This window comes from Monodon monoceros, unplaced genomic scaffold (genome assembly GCF_005190385.1).
Source record: "Monodon monoceros isolate NGI ecotype Baffin Bay Population unplaced genomic scaffold, NGI_Narwhal_1 Super_Scaffold_8, whole genome shotgun sequence".
Taxonomy (NCBI): Eukaryota; Metazoa; Chordata; class Mammalia; order Artiodactyla; family Monodontidae; genus Monodon; species Monodon monoceros.
Window position 1 is genome coordinate 73,765,365 of NW_021703785.1, and position 15,705 is coordinate 73,781,069.

At 51.8% G+C, this 15,705-nt stretch overlaps 1 protein-coding gene across 1 annotated transcript in view; it reads right to left on the reverse strand.

Annotated features, from left to right (window-relative positions):
* Nucleotides 1-15,442, reverse strand: part of FGF9 (fibroblast growth factor 9) — a 27,156-nt gene extending 11,714 nt beyond the window's left edge. The window contains exons 1-2 of the mRNA XM_029210303.1: nt 14,452-15,442; nt 6,376-6,479 (exon numbers count right to left, since the gene is read on the reverse strand). Coding sequence (XP_029066136.1) covers nt 6,376-6,479; nt 14,452-14,728 — 381 coding nt within the window. The 5' untranslated portion in view covers nt 14,729-15,442. The remainder of the gene's footprint in view (nt 1-6,375; nt 6,480-14,451) is intronic.
* Between the last annotated feature and the right edge of the window lie 263 nt (nt 15,443-15,705).

Consider the following 15,705-nt stretch of genomic DNA (forward strand, 5'->3'; position numbering starts at 1 on the left):
AAAAAAAAAAAAAAAAAAAAATATATATATATATATATATATACACACATATATCTTTTATTCACAAAAACGGCTGGCCACTCAGGCATATGTATCAGGCAAGATTTACTAATTCACCTATGTTCAAATAGTAAGTCCTTACATACTCTGTGTTACCTTGACTCCGTCGCTAAGCCACTAAACTCTCATTCCCGTCACCTCTAGAACAAGGACACTATGAACGAAATCAGCTCACACAGCAGATGCTCTTCTGAGGCGCTGCCCTCCTGTCTTCAAAGTCACCACCTGATCCTCTGAACGCTGGCAACGTACACTAGCAATTGAAGGCCTTGCTCTATCACCCGAAGTATCTATTTAAAACCACCCACTGCACAAATGACCCTTTACAGGAATGACATTCCTTGGAGACTCGACCTACAGGACACGCCTCACCGTCCACCATCAAAGTCATCTGAACTGACACAGCAAAACGACAAACTGCTAGGTCCAATGTGGACAGGCCATCGGGTACGGTGTCCTGTTCCGTGACACACACGTTCACTCTGCTTGTTCCAAAGCCCCTCACAAGGGCACCGCAGCACCTAATGCAAACAACAGGGACCCTCCCTGCCAGGGCCTCCCAGCCCCAGGCGTTTTCACAACTGGCACCTACGGATCCCAGGAGGATAAAGGACCAAATCTGGGGGCAACAAGCTTCCTGGAAGAGCGTTTTCTCTGACCCTTCATTTCATGAAAAAGTAAAGGGGTCATTTTAAGGCCACTCTAGACCTTCCAGATGACCGCGCATAACCACATACTGCCGCCCAAGAACGCGTGTGTGTCTAAAGTTACCTTCAGCGCTAAGCAGTACAACTCTTACCATCAGGGCTACCGGGAAGAGAAACGACATCCTTGGAACGTCGGTGAAGGTCAGGTGACACCTGGCTTCCCAGTAATTCGCACCGGAAGACACGGGGGGAGGACCTCCTCCCCCAGAAGCCCTGGAGGACAGGTGTGCCAAGCTCAAAGCCCGGACACTGAGGCAGCATCTCAGCCATCACATCAGACCCACCCTACTGCTTCAGAGTCTATTGGTCTTATAGTCCAGTGGGAATTTTAATATAAATATGTTTTGAATTGCAGTTGCCAAAGTGGCATAAGGGGTTCGTGTTTGTACATATTCAAATAAGATAATAAAAATAATCTGAGGATCTGAGATACTTCACCGTTTTCCTCTTACAGAGGTAGACATACTCCTTCATCCTGGGCCCCCTGCTGCTGCGCCCCCTGTGGAAACACCGCACACGTGGAAACACCGCACACGTGGAAACACCGCACAAGGGACTGCTGTGGCTCACACACGTCCACCCAGTCAACAACTGCCCCAATGCTTTGGGCTTTTTTAAGTTCCTGTGCACTGGAAACACAGTCCAAATCCATCACACCTTGGTTACTGATTCCACGGACTCACAGAAACCGAATCGGGCCCAGCTGTGTCTCTGGAAACGGAACAACAAACAAACAGCAGCACCTCTGTCAGCGCGGTGGCCAGGCCCCCTAGAGCTGGTCTGAGTCCTCGCTCTGGCCCACCGGCCCCCGAGCTCCAGCCCCGGAGCAAGTCACCCCACCCCCTACCCTTCAGCCGTGACAGTTAAGCAGGGTCCCGCCTGTGGAAGTCCAGGATGGTCAGGTGGGCAGCGACATCCTGGGCAGCGCTGTCCACGAGGGCATGACCGGCTGGATAGCTGGGGTGACAAACCCTATGTGCCAACTGCTCATGCAGCGCCTTCAGGAAACATACAGACTGTAAAGACAGAGTCTGTCTCCTAAGAACTTAATCCAGCGGGAAAGACCAATGGGGAATTAAAACTCTGGACAGAATACAGTAAGTGCTAACAGGGATACAAACCAGAAATCCATGTCATCCTTTTCACCATGTTTACAGATCCCATGCTTGCTCTCCTGTATCATTACAATTTTAGTGATTGTGCTACCTTTTTTTAATGAAAAGGTCAATATCTCTCATTAAATGCAGGCTCCTTGAAACAGATTAAATTTTTTTCAAGGCATTCTTTTTTAAAGAGATATTTATTACAGTCAATTATTCTTGACACACTGAAGTATCTTGATGGTACTCGGATAATTAAGATTAAGACCCTAAAAGTAACTGAGCCTTACTTCTAGTCTCTTTGATAAGAACGAAAGTGACAAATGTAAACTAATACTTTAATCCTCTGCCCAAGTGTGCACCCAAATGAGTGTGTATGTGAGAGATCTAATACCCTCCCTAAATTTCACCCAGGCAGGATATTCTAATCTTTACATTTGAAACATTATGTGCCCTTCCTTGTCTGCCCTCCCTTTTCTGAGACTCCTATTCATCCCTCAAGACCCAATTAAGTGCTACCATCCAATTTCCCCAAGGAGTTATTTAAACACTCTTCTGGACTCCCAAGATACTTGTGATTCCTCTAATACAGTGCATTTCACATTGCACTGAATTATTTGTATCTCTCCTACCAGATTTTGAGATATTTGTTGCACTGTCATGCACTTAGCACAATGCTGGGCACATATAGGTATAAATGTTTGTGAACAAATGAGCAAATGAATGGAGGCATGGATGAATGAACACATGAATACAATAATCAAACTCCATCCCAGAAGTAGAACAACTCAGGTTTTCCTTAAATCATATAATGATACACATCAGCAATAGAGTTTTTCCTATTTCCACAATCTAATAGGATGTCACAATCCCGCATATTTTTCTGAAGAAGTATTACCCCATTCACCTCTGGCCTTTTAGATCTAATCCTAATGTAAACTTGGAAACAAAAGATCTACATAGATGAAAAGAGAAAAATAATCCCAAAATACATTTTAGATTAACTTTTGCTACATTTACACATTCACTTACTTTATAAAAGTGATGGCTGTTTCCCCAAATCTATTTACCTTCTTTCCCAATGAGATCAGTCTTTTCAAGTTTTCCCCAACGTTTAGAAACACACCTTTTCCACTTTACAGAGCTTCACACAGCTTCATACAAGCAAACTCCTCGGGCTAGTTTCCAGCGTATTTAATAACAGTATCGTTGCCTGTTTCTCTCTATCCTTCTCTCCATCTCATCAGGATGAAAAGGGGACATATGGGTGTCCCCCCCATTCTCACTGCCACGCCAGGATGACAAGCACAAACGCAGTGGAAAGTGACTCCTGGCCCCTGAGGAGATGGTCTCCCCCATGCCTCCGCACACCTGCATGAGGTACGGACCACGGGCAAACCAGGCCGGCTGCTGGGAACAGATGGTCCCGCTGCATAACATCACGCGCGTAGAGCACCCTGTCGGCCAGGCAGGCGAGACTCGGGAGCAAAGCCTGCAAAGTCCTGAGATCCAGAGCAGGAGCCATTCGGGCCACCTAAGTCCAGCCCTCGGTTTCGCGGATGGGAGGAACAGGCAGGGCACCCACTGATGTCCTGACGCCCGTCCCCGTTCTCCCCCAGACACCACCTTCTCCAGACTCGGCCACGCCCCCTGGGGCTGGACATTCGGACGAAGCGTTACAGCCCAGCTCAGCACGAGGGTGGCAGGGGGGGACTCCTCCCTCCAGCAGGGCCCTAGGGACACAATGACCTCGAGGGCTGCACCTCCAGGGCCAGTGAAGCCACGAATGAACCACGACTTCAATCGTCTTCAACCCAACATGTGCGGGGCTCGGGCTGTGGCGGGGCGGGGGGGGCGATATTCAAAAGAAAGCTGCAGCCCAGGCCCTCAACACGCTGGGGACACGGCCACACCGCAAGTGTACATTCCTCGCGTGAGGACGGAAACACAAACAAAGCATCCCCGGGGCCCAGAGGACAACACAAGAAATGCTGACCAGAAACTAGGGTCCGAGTTAGGGGTGTAGGGAAGGTTTTTCAGAAAAGGCAGCATCTTCACACAATCTGAAAGAAAGAAGGCTGCCTCCGCGGGCACAGGGGGGAGGGGACGGCAGGGCGGGGGGGAGGGGGGACCTGACCGCGCGGCCCAGCAGCCCGAAAGTGTCCGCAGAAGCGCAACGAGGCGGACGCGGCCTACACAGGGACAGGGACAGAGGCGACACAGCAAAGCGGACCAGCAGCGTGGTTCGGGGAGAGGACACAGCAAGACGGGGGGCTCGGCCTGCAGAGGCTTGAGGGATCCGAGCGGGAGTGGCCCGTGTCTGGGTCTGAAGGGACCCTCCCATCGGGGTGGGGAAGAGGACGAACGTGGAGGCGGGAGAGGCTGGAGCAGCGGAGCCGCCTGAGACGCTTTCCCACGGCGCGGAAGCGGTCCGGTCACGCCGGCCTCCCAGCAGGGCCCTCGGGTGAGAAGGGACGGAGAGGGAGAGGGCCCTGTCCCAGCTCTGCTGGGTGCAGGCGGGGCTTGAAAGGCCCTAAATCAGGCAGCAGGGCCTCCAGTCCGGCTTCCCTGCCTCCCAGGAGACGGCCTCCCGGCCTGGCTGCCACCCCGTTGTCAGCGGGTCTCGTCCCAGCGGGGCTCAGATGGGGCCACAGGGAGGAGGGCGGCAGCAGGGAGGGGGCAGGCGGCCCCCGGAAGCGCCCCTGCGCCAGGCCGAGGCCTCACGGACGCAAGGCCATCGGCTGTCCACGTGGCCCGAGGGCTGAGGACAAGCAGCATGGCCTCTGTCTGCTCACTCATTGCCACCTTCCAAATACTTTGCCTTAAGGCGTGTTTTATAAAATAACGTAACATATACGAACTACGCGTTCCATATGCAATTTTCAAATAATTTAAGATGCAGTGTTGAAATCCACACTCAAAACATCCGGAGACCACGGTGATAAACTACAGTCCCTTCCACCCCCCCACCCACAGGTGGTCAGACTGCGACCCAACACAGAAAGCCTTCTGCTGAGCCCACCTATGACTGACTGAATTAAATCCACATTATGGACCTAAAAGTGAAGGAAAAAGTGAGGGGTGACAAAAGGAGAACATCGCTGCATGTTTTAAAAATCTAAAGGCTTCCTTACATCTTGAATCTTTGCACTTAAAAGCGTTGACGAAGATAATTTAGGAAGTAAATAACTTCATCTAGACCAAGAACTGTGTTTAAAAAACTAAATTCAATCCTATGCTTAAAAACCTATTTTAAAATAATCCATTCTCTCGAGGAAGCACTTCTTTAAAAAGACAAATGTCTAACAAAATCAATCAATCTTACATCCAAATTTTACCAAAGCAGAAAAACCATCCTTGTGTCATGAAAAATGGTGGGTGTTATATTCAAACTATACCATTTATTGTCTCCTGGAGTTTCTGAGTAAAAGTTGGATACTACTCCCAACCCTTGTGTGTGTGTGTGTGTGTGTGTGTGTGTGTGTGTGTGTATTTACTAGTATATGGATAAAAAAAAGGATAGCTAGAAAAAATTTCTCCTGATTCTACATAAAAATGCCCTTCATTTCTGCCAACAGAGGACTCCAGAACTTCTCCCATTCTGAGCGTCTTTTAATTTTCAACTTTTTGTAGATTCTAGCCAAAGTTCTCATATTGCAGGTAATATGGATTAAATCCCCATTTGACCACCAATAATGGCAACAAGAAACTAAAGGCTGACTTCACTACAAATCTTTTGTTGAAAACTCCAGTTATATACAGTAACTGATAACCTAGTATTCACACTCATACCTTTAGCAGAAATGTATCAAGTTCCTACTGTGCAGTAAAGAGATACAAAGTCTGCCCCTCCTCTCAAAGCAGAAGCGGGGGACTCTCGTTCATTTCTGCCCTCCCAACCCTGGCACCTAGAACCGTGCCTGGCGGGCTACAGTGAGCGCTCTTCTTTGCCTCACCCAAGGAGCTTACGACCCAGTGGAGATGGGAAGTAAGACAGGGGAAGGAAGAAACTCATAACACTTGCAAATAATTATTATATTTTTATATTCTTATTCACATACAAGAATATCTGACAATAATTTCCATCTCCCTTCTCTCTCTACATAATGAAAATTTTATGCAGCTCAGAGAAAGGGTTTATACTCACTGCATGGTCTATTTCTAGTTTTAATTACAATGCTTGGCAAAGCTTGGAAGATCATTTCAATTCGTTTCAAAAATAACTCCCATTCAATACAAGAAGATGGGATTTTTCACAGTTGTGAATTTTTTATTTCCTTGACAATGAAAATGGCTTGGCATATAAATAAAGCATTTGCTTAGAAACTTTGGTCTCGTGAAGATCCAGGGCTGATATCTATTAATAAAAATGAAGTGGTTTTCTTCAAAAAGTGAAAACCTACACTCCCCTTCCCACCACTGTTTCATTTCTATTTATAAGCTAGAGAAAGAGCAGTTTCCGGCAAACGTGAGTCAGGAAGGCTGGCAAGGTCTCTCACGGTACTTACTGATCCGTACAGCTCCCCTTTCTCATTCATGCCGAGGTAGAGTCCGCTGTCCACGCCTCGAATGCTGACCAGGCCCACCGCTATACTGATAAACTCCAGGATGCCTGTGAGACCAACAGCAGAGGGAGACAGGTCAGAGCACAGAGCATCTCCCCTGGAGCGTCCACATCCCTGGGAGCATCTAAGAGGAAGGCGGCACCTTCACTCGAGAAGCGTCTTCTCTTAAAACCACTGCCCCAAAGAATTGATTTTTCAACTAAATTTTATCTTACAGTAACGAGACAAAAATACTTATCAACATGACACGTAACAAAATATTTTTTAAGTAAAAAAGCTAGCATTTACATAGATATGGTGAGAAGTGACATGTCAGTAAACCAATGCACGTGTTCTAATTAACTTAAAAGAGTATAATGTATGAGAAAACTTACTTCCACTTTAAAAATGTGAAATTAAGTATCTGTGTATGGCCATGGATTGGAAAAACAAAATTCTGTTCAGAGAAGGGTCTGTGCCCCTCATAATAAGAATAGGAGATGACAACCAAAGACTTGTCTGGTTTACACCGAAAGTTATCCAGCTCTCTATTGTATAACTTTATTGAGCTCCATCTGGAAAACTAAAAAGCCCACACACATCCCAAATATTTCTGCTTAAACAAAGTATTGATTTTCACTGTGCTTATCTAAGCCCCAAAGAGATAGTTAAGCAATTAAGATAACACAATATTCTGGGGGAAAAAAATGCTGATTCCAAAAATGCTCTTGATTTAAAATAGGCATGGAATACTATATCCCAAAATCAAATCAACATAACGATCTTCTTTTATTTCCTTCTTTCACCTTGCTTACCTCACTAAGAATAACAATACCTAAGCTGGGCATAAACCCAGAATTCTGTGGTCATACAACAGCAGTTCCAGGTTCTATGACCATATTGTTTTAACGTGATTACCCAATGGTATATTGGGACGATGCTAATGTCACTCATGCTCAGCCATTTTTTCCATTTTGTCTTAAAGTGCTACACTTTGTTTAAACCTTGTATTAACACATACCAAATACTGAGTTGTTTAAAATATCTCCAAATATTAAAAAATTTACTTACATTTAAGAGTTTAGAAAGAAACTAAGGGTAACCCTGGGCTAGAGTCAGTCTCATGTGACTCACAGAAAAGCACTTACATGTGGTTTTAAACAATTAATTTTGCAACTCTCACAAAATAGGCTGTGTTGCATCACAAGAAGATGTGAACTCCATGAATCTAATAAAGCAAAGGCTCCAAGGTGATGGACAAAGGGAAAGAGATTTCTTATAAAGAGGCATTCCTAATTCTGTTATAAGCACAAAATGCAACAAATATTTTGAGCTTACAGTTTACAGAATGTCTATCTGGACCTGCAAAACTATGTATTTTAACAGAATGTGAAATAGTGTGTGAATAAATATAAAGAGAAGTTACAAATTGAGTTCTGGATCTGATAACCTGTGACCGTCTAGTGAAAAATACATGTGAAATAAGTTCATTACCAGCCATCCCTACCTCACAAACCAAATGGAAAGACAAATAAGGCAGCAGTTCCATGAGAGTCATTTCTTGTGAGATGCACACCCTTATTGATGAATCATTTTATTTCATTATACTACGTCTAACTCTTATGATTAAAAATAACTTACGTTGTAGCATTTTATTACTATAGGACTCACAACACAGGTGAATCTCTTCTTAGCTACCTGAAAACACACAATATAAGTCATTGTTATCCTGAAATAGTATAAGGAATTCATTAATGTCCAACTTTCATTGTCAGATGAAAGCATTTGGCCCCTTTGCATCTGACCGATTTAATACACCATGTCAATAAAACTGAAAGTCATAAAACTAAAATAAACCATACTTGCACCAAGAGGGTACCTGACGATCTTTCTCTTTTCCCTAAGCAGGAGGCAGCTCTGAGACTATTAACTGACATTGCCCATCAGACCTAAGAAAAAATAAGTGCATGTGATCTCGCAAAACCATGTAACTGGCTGGTCAGCAGAACATCAGAAGTAATAATATCAACAGCGACAATCCTAACAACTGGACTCCTCAAGCATCTAGTCTGTGCCCAGTGAGAGGCCTGATGTCATTCAGCCCTCAGAACAGCCCTAGGCATTACCAAACGCTAATCTCCAGATGACACGTGGGGACACTAGGTTCAAGGATAACTTGCCCCCAGGCGGTCAGACTCCAAAGCCTAGGTCCTTACCGACTAGGCACACCTTCCCATCACTTTCACCTTTTCTCACGGATCCGTGATTTCTGTACCACTTTTATATAGTTATTCCCTCACTAGTGACTGGAAGATGTTACGCAGGTGAGACTCTGCGGGCCCAGTGCACAGGACTAGAAGCAGAGGAAGTGAGGGGCACGTGAGCTCCTGGGACCATGCTCTCATCACACAGGACTTGGGAAGGTGGGCACCTGTGTGTGCAAACTATTCGCACGTTGTTCTTTGTGCACATAGGTTTTTTTTTTTAAAGGACTTAAGGTCCGAAACGATTATTATACATTTTGGAAATGAAGGTAGTAAGATATCTATCTTGTTATCTCTTCCTGGCATCAGCAAGATATGCACTCACTCATTCAGTCAGCAAACTAAGGAGTGACTGTATTGTAAGCCAAGCACCATGCCCTTTGCTGAGGGTATGAAGATGAACAAGGTCTAGCCTACACCCTCAAAGAGCTTCCTGTCTAGTGGGAGGAAGGACAAATAACCAGATAAATGTAATAACAATGTGGGAAATGCGGTGAGAGGCAGGTGTTCAGGGTACGCTCTGGGCGGCTCACTCAGGCTGGACCAGGAGAGTCAGAGGGGCTTCCTAAAAGGAATTGGGCCGAGACAAGCCTCCCAGGCGTGCTCCACATGAGAAGGGGCTACATCTAGGGACCCCAGGTGGAAAAGGTTTCATCATCTCAAACCAGCACCCCTATCTCTGCAGCTCCTCGAGAAGCAGAGACCTCAAAAGAGCAGCCCAGCTTTTAATGAGGCCACCTCACGATCCGAGGGCAAGCAGAATTCAGAAGGTCTGAGTCACAGCCGTTCCCTCACGTGCAGAGGGGGCCGAAGCTGCAAGGCCAGAAAGCCCTGGCCACCTGGTAACCAGCTCCCGCCCCCCGCAGACTGCAATCCTTATCATTCCTGCTACCATCGTGTCCACCATGAACTCTAGAACCTCAACCAGGTCAGCTAACCTCTCCCTGGGCCTGAGCCACTGCCGAGCAAGTGATCCCAACCGCACTAATCTGAGCGGGGCCGCTCCCCCAGTGTCTGTTCACGTGGGCGTGAGGCTCGGGAAAAGCCCAGGAGAAGGCTTCTGTGTAGAAACGGTGACATGCTTCACCATCCACAGGAGAGGAACGGAATGAAGGAAAGAGCTAGGAAGAGAAGAAGGAGGAAAGGGAGGGAGGGAATGGTGGGGCTGTGCCTGAGATTAAAGTGTGGCCTTCACATGTGTCCCAGGGTGGCCCATCTCTCTTAGGCAGTTCAGAAGGGCCACAGCAATGGGCAGTGATGGAGTGGCCTGGGAAGCATGAGGTCAGTGACGAGTGGCATCTGGCAATTCCCTTTCACGGCAGGCAACAGTTCCAGTGAGGATGCACTCACTGGGCCCAGGAAGCCTGACGGGGTCTGGTGGGGTCCACGGTCATCTGTGGTCCGCAAGAGGCCAGGTCAGTTCCTGGGACCACTGCCGGAAAATGACCTCAGCAGAGCATCATCCTCGCCCCGGACTCACTAGGTAGCAGTGCTCAGCCCCCAAGCTCTGCTCACGGGGACCATGACCCCAAAGCTGGCCCAGCTCCCAAGAGCCCCTCTGCATGGGCCTCACCTCCACGCTGGCCATGGGAAGTGGGAGGGCCAGCCCAAGCAGCTCCACTCTGGTCCGTGTTAAACAACCCTCCAGCCTAAAAGCCCCCAACACTTAACAGAGCTGCATTCTTCAGAGGACAAGAATGTGTGCAGGCTGTGGAGAGAGGCCTGACACGAGGCTTTCGAAAATAGATTAACCGGCCCGCCCCCCCCCCCCCCCCCCCCCCACACACAGAGCTCCCTGCTGGCCGGGAGAATCCCGCACCAGGGTTGCCAAATCAATCAGCTCAGAACCCCAATCCCAGCAAGCCCGAGTCTGCAGCAACTTGAGCAAATCCCAGAGTTCATGTGGGAAATGACTAGCTGAATGGGAGCCATAACCCCACCGATTTTTCAAGAATCTGAACCTATCCCGAAAACAGCTCCTTAAATAGGCAGCCTTTCCCTTACTGAGATATTGAAGAGCCAGATACCCAGAACGGCATTGTTTCAAGTGCGAAACCCTGGAAGTAAGATTTTTTTTGAACCTCTTTCTTTTTAAAGCGTACTGTTATCATGTTTCTCCGCTCTGGTACAACTTCACCTGACCCCTGGACCCGGCAGCCCCAGCCGGGAGCCCTGGTCCTGATGCAGGCGGCCTGGCGGAGCTGCACTAGGGCCGGAAGACGCCTGGCAGGGACGCAGGCATCTCCGCACCAGGCCGGGGTCACCCCGCTCAGGCTCCTCATGCCAAGTCAAATAACGGATCAGGCCCGACGCTCACTTTTTTATTATTCCACATTACCATTTCCTCAATTGATTTTCTGCTCACTTTTTCCGTCTAGCAAGTGCTCTAAAGAGGAAAAAAAAAAAAAAAAGGAAACGAACCGTCTGGCTCCCCTGGCCTATCACCCAGAGATACGAGTCCCGGTTCCCTTTCTCCAGGCTGGGCCTCAGCTCTACGCCAGCACCCCCGAAAGGAAAACAAAGAGCTCCCTCTAGGTCCCACCTAAGTTGTCACCGCGCGGCTCCTGCTGGGACAGCAGTAAGGTTCCCCCCCCCCACGACCCGCACCGCCGCCGCAGTGCCACCGCCACGCTTGCCAGCAGCTGCGGTCACCTGCGGCTGCGGGGGGTAGCACGTCATTTTCCCCGCACGCTTCCTCCTGCCCTTCCGTTTCAGGTAGAAAAGGCACCTTCTGTTTTAATCAGGGTGCAAACCCCCCTCGCCCCTACCCACAGCTACTCTTTCCTATGGATTCGTAAGAGAAACCGGGGGTGCATTCGAAGTCCCCAGAGCGCAGCGGGCGAGGAGGGGGGCGCACGCGGGGGAGGGGGAGGGCCCAAGGTGAGGCGGGGGGGCGGGGGCGGGGGCGGGAGCGCCAGGTGCGACGGCCGCAGCCCCGCCCCGGGTCCTAGCGCCCGCCCGCCGCCTCCGGCGCCCCGGGCGGGGCCGGGAGGCAGGGTGGGAGGCTCGGCCGCGCGGCGCTGCAGAGGTTGCTAATATTGGGACCTGCCGCAGCGGGAGACCGCGGCACTGCTGTCACCCCGGGGGTGCTCCTCCCTGCCACCGGATGGAAGCTGAAATAAGCCTCCCGCCTCGCCCTCCTTCCCTGCCCCCACTGCGCACACCACCCACTCAGCCGCATCCAAACCCGGGTGAGGGCGCGGCGAGCGCCGGGCGCGCCCCTCCCCCGCAGCCAGCTCCCGGCCGACCCCCGAGCTCGGGCCGGGCCCCCACCCCACCCCCGGCCGGGCTTCCGCTGCCCGGCCTCCCACCCAGCACTGCGCCTACCAGCCCGCCGGCAGCGCCGGGCGGACAAGGAGTGGACGTGTCACCTCCGGGGTCGGAGGTGGGGTGCCGAGGCCGGGTTTTTGTTTTACGGTCTCTGTTCAGCCACCGTGCCAGCGTCCTTGCCGGCTGACCCCAGAGCGCGCCTCTCGGCTCCCCGCTTTCCGGTCCCCGGTCCCCTTCATCCACCCTGGTCCCTCTCTGTCCCCGTGGCGGAGTCACCGGATTCCTAATGACTCGGCTGCGTGTAGCGAACGTCCTACACGAAAGGTGACTGCGTTTAAAAAAAAAAAAACACCCACGGTGGGGGCGGGGTGGAGGAGCCCCAACCGGAGCCTCCCCGCCACTCTGCGCGGGTCCCGGGCGCTGCCGGCCCGGGCTCGACTGCACACCAGGCCGCCGGCCGCACTCGGGCGCCCACCGCGGGCCCCCCGGGCCGGGGCCCAGCCACGCAGGGCGCGGAGAGGGGCGCCGGGCCCCGCTCGGGAGCGGTAACAATGGCACGCGGCCCCCGCCGCCTGCGCCGCCCTTTGTCCCCCTCCCTTCCCCGCGGCTCCCGCCCTGCCGGCCGGCCCTACCCACCTCCGGCGCCGCGAGCCCACCGCTCCCGAGACCCGGCTGTGAGCGTCGAAGGAGGGAGAAGGGTCCGGGACGGGGCTCAGGGGCCTCGGCCCCGCCACCGAGTCCCCCGCCGCGCGCGCCTCCGGCAGCTCCCACCCCGCGCGCGGCCGCGCTGCCCGGGCGGCGGCTGGATCCGCTGGACCCGCACTCACACGCGGCGAGCGCGAAGGGACGCGGCTCAGGCAAAAGAAGCCCGACCCCTAAGCGCGGCCGCAGCGCGCCAGCCGGCCGGGCGCCCGGGACACAGCGGTCCCCGCAGCCGAGGGCGCGCGGGGCGGGGGCAAGCCGCCGAACCCGAGCGCGTCTAGGACCGCGCGGAGTTGGCCGGCGGCCGCCGAGTGGCACCTGCCGGCCGGCGCGCCGGGGACCCGTCTGGGCTCGGCGCCCCCGCCCACGGCCGCCCCGGGTCCTGCAGCAGCCCCGGGAGCGGCCGCAGAGAGCACTTTAGGAAAGTTTCGTCCCCACTCCGCAGCGGCCAGAGCTGCCTCCGCTTCTCTGGGCTACGTTTCCGTAATTGAAAGCTGCAAAACAGAGAAGGGAGGCAGCCCGCCGTTCACGCCGGTAGGTTCAGTGCGGGGTGAGCCGAGGCAGAAAATCCCGGGGCTCGTGCATCCGGGACCAGCCCCGTCTCAGGCCCGAACCGTCCTCACCTCCTGCATCGTCTGCGGCCCACGAACCTACACAGATAGTTTAGATCGTGTTCAACATCTGGCGTTAAAGCTTGAGGAAGAGAAGTCACCACAGGACTTTGTTTTTACGACCTAGTTTAAGTGTTGTCAGGTGGGTTTACTCAATAAGTTAACTCCTTCCAACAGTCTGGTTGCCCAAACGCCCCCCTCCTTTTTTTTTTCTTTTTTTTTTTTTTTTTTGGTAAGTAAGGAAAAAACCCGAATCGCCCCTCCACCATCAGTTCCCCCCACCCCGGGACTGTGCTCGCCGAGTCGCTGCTGTCGGGCTCAGGGTGGCCCAGCAGACACGTGTGTGCACTCATTAAAGGGGGCAGTCACCAGCCCTCGGGTCTGCAGCTATCCATGCTGAGTCACAAATACCCTCCTCAGGAAATGAAATCCTCGGAATGCCCTTTAAAATTAGCTCGCAGCTTTTGCACGGGCGCACACATTTACACCAGAGCCACACAGGGCTGCACGCCATGGAAATTACAAAGCACAGGGAATAACTCGTGGCTGGATGGACAAACGCCCCTGGTGAGCGCCCTGCCCCTTCCCGAGTCATTTTCCCCCAGTGCCTCTGCAGCCCAGAGTCTAAAATACGACTTTAGTCCTCTTCCCAACAGAACAATCAGCAACCTTCGGCTAAAGGGTTCCAGACCCTCACGGTGGGAGTAAGCAATACGCTTAATTTAAAATTCAAGCAGGATACTTATTGGAGGAAAAAAGGGAAGGGGCAAAAACTTCATTTGACACAAGATGATAACTGCCTTCAGGAAAATGCATTTTAAGTTCTCAGTAGTTAATCATTAAAGCTTTAAACTCGTGGAATCAGTCCATTCAAAAGAAACTTCCTAAACCCGATCTTCCCGTGTATCTGATGCAAAAGAACTAGGGGCTTGTGTTATATTTATAAATCACGCCCTCCTTTACAAAGAAAAAAAAAAAAAGGCCTTTCAATGTAGACCCGCATCAGAGCCAGCGGCAGATCTGCAATTCCGGAGGCTTCCCTCCCCCCACCCCCCCTTGAGCTAGCAAGACAGAGACAGACCGAGACAGAGAGAGGGAGAGACCCCTTCCCGCATCCCCCGCCCAGCCACCTTCTCGGTAGTTACAATCCGAACATGCCAGCACGGACAGTAAAGGGTTAATGGTGTACCTACCAAATCGGCTGTGGTCTTTCCTGGTTCCCTGGATAGTACCATTGGGGAAGATTTCTAAGTGAAATCCAGTCCTGCAGTAGAGCTGCCTCCGCCTGAGAATCCCCTTTAAATGATCCAAGTCCGTGACTGCAGGTCCCCTGGGAAGGCCCCCTGCTTCGGACTGACCCAGGTGGTCACTTAACAAAACCGGGCTGTCCGCCGGCAACACGGGCACATTCCCAAACGGTGCCGCATCCTGCACACCGAAATAGTTCCCAACTTCACCTAGGGGAGCCATCAGAAGACTCGGCTTTCGGAGCACAGCGATAAACAATAATGATGGTGCCAACCCAGGAGCTATTAGGCGAGGTATATCCAACTCCCCTCCCTTACTGCAGTTGCAGAGAGAGAAAAAAGGTCCTTTTCTTCAATCCATTAAATGGATAAATAAAAGTCATCTGCTGCTTCACTGGCACAGGTTCAAGGTCAAACCACGGATAGTCTAAGAAGCCACCACTTCATACTCACACACTGACATATTGATAAACGTATCTATGTATCTCTACAGATAGATTCCCCGGCTCTCAGCAGGCAGGAAGGTCTTCATCCCATCCGACCGTAATAAGGAAAAAAATCCGTAGTTTCTCCATTTGGTTTGAGATCAGAATGACCATAGCAACTTAAATGCCTAGGCGTTATTATAGGGGTTTTTAAGATGCACGGGCTACGTCAGAATTTACGGATCCAGGAAGGCATGCGCCGTTTTCACTCTAACCGACTCTGCAGATATCAGCAGGAATCCTTCAAGGGGAAAAAAAAAATCTCACGTTGGTGGCGGCGACAAATCTGCCCCCGTCCTCCCTCCAAAAATGAGAATAATGGTAATAAAACAAAAAGAAGGAAAAACTTTAGGCGTCCAAAGCTGGTATCCAGAATTCTCCAGGGGCTCGGCAGGCGTCCATTGGCTTAGCGCGGGCGGCGGGCGGCGGCGGGAGCGAGGGGCGCCGCGGCGGGACCCGCGTGCCGCCGGCGGCCGCGAACAGGTGTCGCCGCGGGCGCGGGGCGAGGTGGCCGGCGAGCGCTCCTCCTGCGCAGCCCCGCGGCGCGCAGAGTGGCGCAGGCAGCGGCATTGGGCTGGGTTTAAGGTAGCGCCGCGCCGCCCGCGCTCCCCGCGGTCCTAGCGCCCGCCGCGCCCGCCGCGCTGCGGCAGGCCCCGCGCCGCGTGCCCGAGCGCGGGACCGGGGGCGCCCCGAGCCTGGGCCTCACAAAGGGAGC